This window comes from Gossypium hirsutum, chromosome D07 (genome assembly GCF_007990345.1).
Source record: "Gossypium hirsutum isolate 1008001.06 chromosome D07, Gossypium_hirsutum_v2.1, whole genome shotgun sequence".
In the NCBI taxonomy this organism is placed as follows: Eukaryota; Viridiplantae; Streptophyta; class Magnoliopsida; order Malvales; family Malvaceae; genus Gossypium; species Gossypium hirsutum.
In genome coordinates this window covers 4,049,711-4,053,949 of record NC_053443.1, presented here as the reverse complement: position 1 = coordinate 4,053,949, position 4,239 = coordinate 4,049,711, and the positions used below count along the sequence as shown (strand labels likewise).

At 31.3% G+C, this 4,239-nt stretch overlaps 1 protein-coding gene across 1 annotated transcript; it reads right to left on the bottom strand.

Annotated features, from left to right (window-relative positions):
- Nucleotides 1-1,646: 1,646 nt before the first annotated feature.
- Nucleotides 1,647-3,828, bottom strand: LOC107953719 (transcription initiation factor TFIID subunit 10). Its single transcript, XM_016889108.2, has 6 exons — nt 3,559-3,828; nt 3,344-3,408; nt 2,711-2,773; nt 2,384-2,441; nt 2,267-2,317; nt 1,647-1,865 (listed from the first exon to the last, which is right to left on the bottom strand). The coding sequence occupies exons 1-6, from the start codon at nt 3,799-3,801 to the stop codon at nt 1,785-1,787; spliced, it is 561 nt and encodes a 186-aa protein (XP_016744597.2). The 5' UTR covers nt 3,802-3,828; the 3' UTR covers nt 1,647-1,784.
- Nucleotides 3,829-4,239: the final 411 nt, after the last annotated feature.

The following is a 4,239-nucleotide window of genomic DNA, read 5'->3' as shown; positions in this document are numbered from 1 at the left end:
TTGAAAATATTTTATAATATTTCATAAAAATAAGAAAATACTAAAAACCAATTTTTTTATTAGATTTCTAATATTTGTATTGGCCCACATAAAAAAAAGTTAACATTTATTGCCCCAAGTTCGATTTCGTGTAACGAAAGTTGAATATAGATACCAACTTTGACCCCCCAAAAAAAATACAATGGTAAGCTAAACATAAGTAGAAAAACTAGAACCCCAACATTTGGTCTATTGGTAAAGAATGTTTACTGTATCCCTAAAGACGTAGAATCAATCAGCAGGTTGTACATGTGTAGTCATTTAAGTGGGTGTGAATTTGCAATTCTAACAAAAACAAATACCAAAAAAATATATTTTATAAAATCATAATAACTTTATGTTTGGGATGATAAAACCTATTTAATCTAAACAATATAATTTAGGGATAAAAGTATTGGACTAATTAAACATAGAGTTGTATTTTTGAAAAGAGTAATGATAAATAGTAGTTTTAATTATATATAAGTTGATCTTTCTAATAGTTTTAGTTCAGTGAATTGAAAAGTAATAATAATTTGCATTTTTCTTTTTCTTGAAAATAGATTAAAGACATTACAGTACCTAATCCCTGCACCCCTTTACAGAAGCCATAGATTTGGGCAGTGCCTTGTGGGTAATTAAAAGCCTAAACCTAACCTAAACGTGCTTCATAATTAACAAGTAAAAGAAAAAGAAATGATCAAACAGAAAAAACTCCTAAAATATCCACCTAAACCCTTAACCTTTCCCGGTGAAAACTTTTCCCCTTCGGTAAACTGGTTGCCTTCAAAGTTTTCACTTACTTTTGTTGCTCCGGTCTCAGCAACACGATTACTTCTTACCTTCTTTGGCATCTATTTCTAACTGCTGTTATAAGATACTCTATTTCTGGGGGGACTTCTTCCACCCAGTAAATCGGAGATTCGGATCGCCTTCTCCATAGAGTGATTCGGCTTCAAATAACTATGATTTTTTCAAAAAAAAAAATGCTAATATGAATAGCATGGAAAGAATTAATGGTCTATGTTAGCCAAGTTTTACAGTGTATTCATCTAAGTTTTACTTTGCTAATCTCATAAATAAATTTTCGAATAATATATATTAAAATGTATAAATTGTAGTGATTAGTATAATTCGGGGCAATACATATATTAGTGAAATGATTTCTTAAATCTTGATAAAATATTATTACCTTATATATTGGGATGTAATATAATGCAGGTAAAAAAAATTAATTATACTATAGTAGTCTTTAGGGTTTATGATTTTTAAGAACCTAAGAATATATTTTATTAAACTAACTTTTGTTATAGATAATATTTTTTTATGAAAAAATATAATTATATTAATGATGTTATTAAAATTGCACAATAATCATGTTTTATCATTATATATATTATACCATCATTTTTTTTTTGTATATTTGTCATAGATTTATATTCATAATTAACTTAAAAGGATTTGTTATTTATTACTTTCATAGGTAACGAGTTTTAGTATGTTTATAAGAATTCGACTTCAAAATTCAATTTGATTTTCAAATTATTTATCCAATCAGGTACATATATTTGGACGCCCATGACATAAACAAGATTCCAGATCAGGACTCGTTTTGCCAGCTAATCATCTTTTAAAATTCAAGAGGGAGAAAAATATTATGTGAAGAAAAGTGAACAGCATGTTATGGTAGCGCTAGCATAACATCTCATAGATTTGCAAAAAAATGTAGATCAACTAAATACAAACATGTAAATAACATGGCCCAACTATTCCTCTCTAGAAGCGGGATCGATACCGGTTGACGGGCTGTCAGCAAAATACTCCTGGTGCTTCACATTCACCCCATACTGCTCATTCAAACACCAGTAAGCAATTACTTCTAGACACCAATGAAAATGCTAAGAAAAAAAACAACTCTCTTATTCACTTGGGACATAAAAAATGGGAAAACATATGACCATTCATCAAAAGGCTTCTCAAGCAAAATACAAATTGACTCGACATACCGATATGTTTCCCAAAGGAAATTAACCCATTTAATTAGTAGAATATTCTGTGTATGCCTAAGCAGATATAACCCATGTCTCATCATAATGTTGACAACAAATAAAAGCCTAAACCTCTGTTCATAATGAACTCAAGCAATCAACTATATAAGATAAACGTAAATAGATGATATTTGGTCACAGATACTAAAACATGTACTGAAATATAGAAAGAGTGGCAATGTAGATATTTCAATGCCTACCTCGCGCAATGACTTTGAAAGATCGTCCATCGTCAAGATTAGGCGCTTATCCTGTTCCAAAAGAGGGTCAGACAAGCCAAAAGAGATCAGGAAACTAAGCAAACATAAATAGATCACCTTTTGCTGCTTCTCCCTTTTGTCTTTGACGACTGCAGCTTGCCTTGCCTTGCAATGCCTACATAAATAGTAAAATGTTATAAGCAAACTTACTTAGGCATGAGCAAATCTAGGCTGAAAGTACTCAAAAGGTTATTTATTTAATATTTCCCTAGCACCTAAAGAAATCATAGATAAATCCACATAAATTAGGAACGTAAAAACTTAGCCCTATCCTCAAAGTCTTATATCCAACTTATATAACATCAACAAATTTCAAACATTTTCTTATTCCTACTTTAAAGGGAAACAAAAAAGGACATAAGTTATAAGTTTTTGGTCTCATACTGAAGTGCATCACTTGCAACTTCCGCAACGAACTTCTGAGTGGCAACAGCAACGAGCCTTATTCTGCAAACGCCCAACAAAATCAAACAGGACCAAACATAAAGGAAACAAAATACCAACAATGTGAACACCTTTTCTACTCTAAAAGATTGTTTAAAGAAAAAAGGGTAAATTTAAAGGAAATCTTCTGCCCAAGACCCCATCCCGCTTTTATTAACATAGAAAAGCATGTAAAATGACTCACACATAAACTAGCTAGCATATAAGAGGCAAAAGTCCTTTCTCATTTTTTGGGTTCCATTTTTGTTGAGTATAATAAATAAATAGCCTTCACAAACGTCTCATTTTTGTCACGATGTAAATAGTAATTAAATTTTGTTCAACACATATGCAGGGAAACGTTAATTAAGTTTAAAGATTCAATCTTTCCGGAACCCTAGGAATAACTAAAAGAAAGATAAGTAACCCTAGGCACAGCTAGTTGTGTAAAGTAGGATGAAAGATTTCAAACAGTATCATCTTAAACCGACAAAGGATTTTTTTTTGACAAATTTCCGCTTGGGCATCCAAACAGAGGATAAAAGGATACTGAAAGGATTTTTTTAATTTAAAAAAAGGGGGAGAAATACCTACAATCGAACATCGGGACATTGAAATCCACTCTTGGCTAAGTAATGTTCCACCAATTCGTCAGGTATCTGCCACAAATCAACCGGAATACAGGTGGAGGAATCATTAGAAACATAGAAAAAAAAACAGTTTACAGGAATTTGCTCCATAAAAGGATGATTGATTTGTTCTTGAAGAAAAAGAAAAAAGAAGAGAGTGTAAAAGGGAAAAGAGAGTACAGTGGGAGCATAATCCATAAGAGAGGCAAGGAAATCGGAGAGAGCAGAGTCATCATCGTGCTTCCCATCGCTGGATTGCGGGTTGTGGTTCATTCTCTCTTTCCTTCGTTTTCCCAACTGTGCGCTCTCTGCCTTCGCTATATGCTTCTTGTTTATGTTAATGATTAATGAACCGAACCTATTTTCTGCGGCCGCCTCATGTGTATAATAATAATAATAGTAATAAACTGTACGCCTAATCATCCCACCCGGTAATATCCGATAAAATCGTTCACAAGTCGGGGCAATATTAACTTCAACCAATTTATTATTTAATACTAAAATTGGTAAAAGTAGAAAGTAATGTTTTTAGTGTGAATTACTTAGAATTTGAATCGGATTAAATTGGTTGGTAGAATGGGAGTCTGATCAGAATAAAGATGTTGAACTAATTGTATTGGAAATTACTTTAAATCGATAACAAATTAAAAACAAGAAGAAAAAAATAATGATTGAATTGGGTGAACCAATTTTATAAAAAATTTAATATTTTATTATTTTTATGAATTTTTTAATTAATTAATTAATTATTATTGGACTAGTAGTCAAACCAAGAGCCAATAATTTGACCAGTTTAATCTTATGTACAGTTATTAAAACCTTGAAAATAACTCATCAATAACGTGATAATCATTAAAATCT

Bases quoted from the DNA above. Each gene is read 5' to 3' on its own strand.
- LOC107953719 (XM_016889108.2), bottom strand. From the start codon at position 3,801: ATGATTAGGCGTACAGTTTATTACTATTATTATTATTATACACATGAG. The intron at 2,318-2,383 runs GTGATCTATTTA...CTTTTGGAACAG, and splicing joins AAAGGGAGAAGCAGCAAAAG to GATAAGCGCCTAATCTTGAC. The intron at 1,866-2,266 runs GTAGGCATTGAA...TTGAATGAGCAG, and splicing joins TTTCAAAGTCATTGCGCGAG to TATGGGGTGAATGTGAAGCA.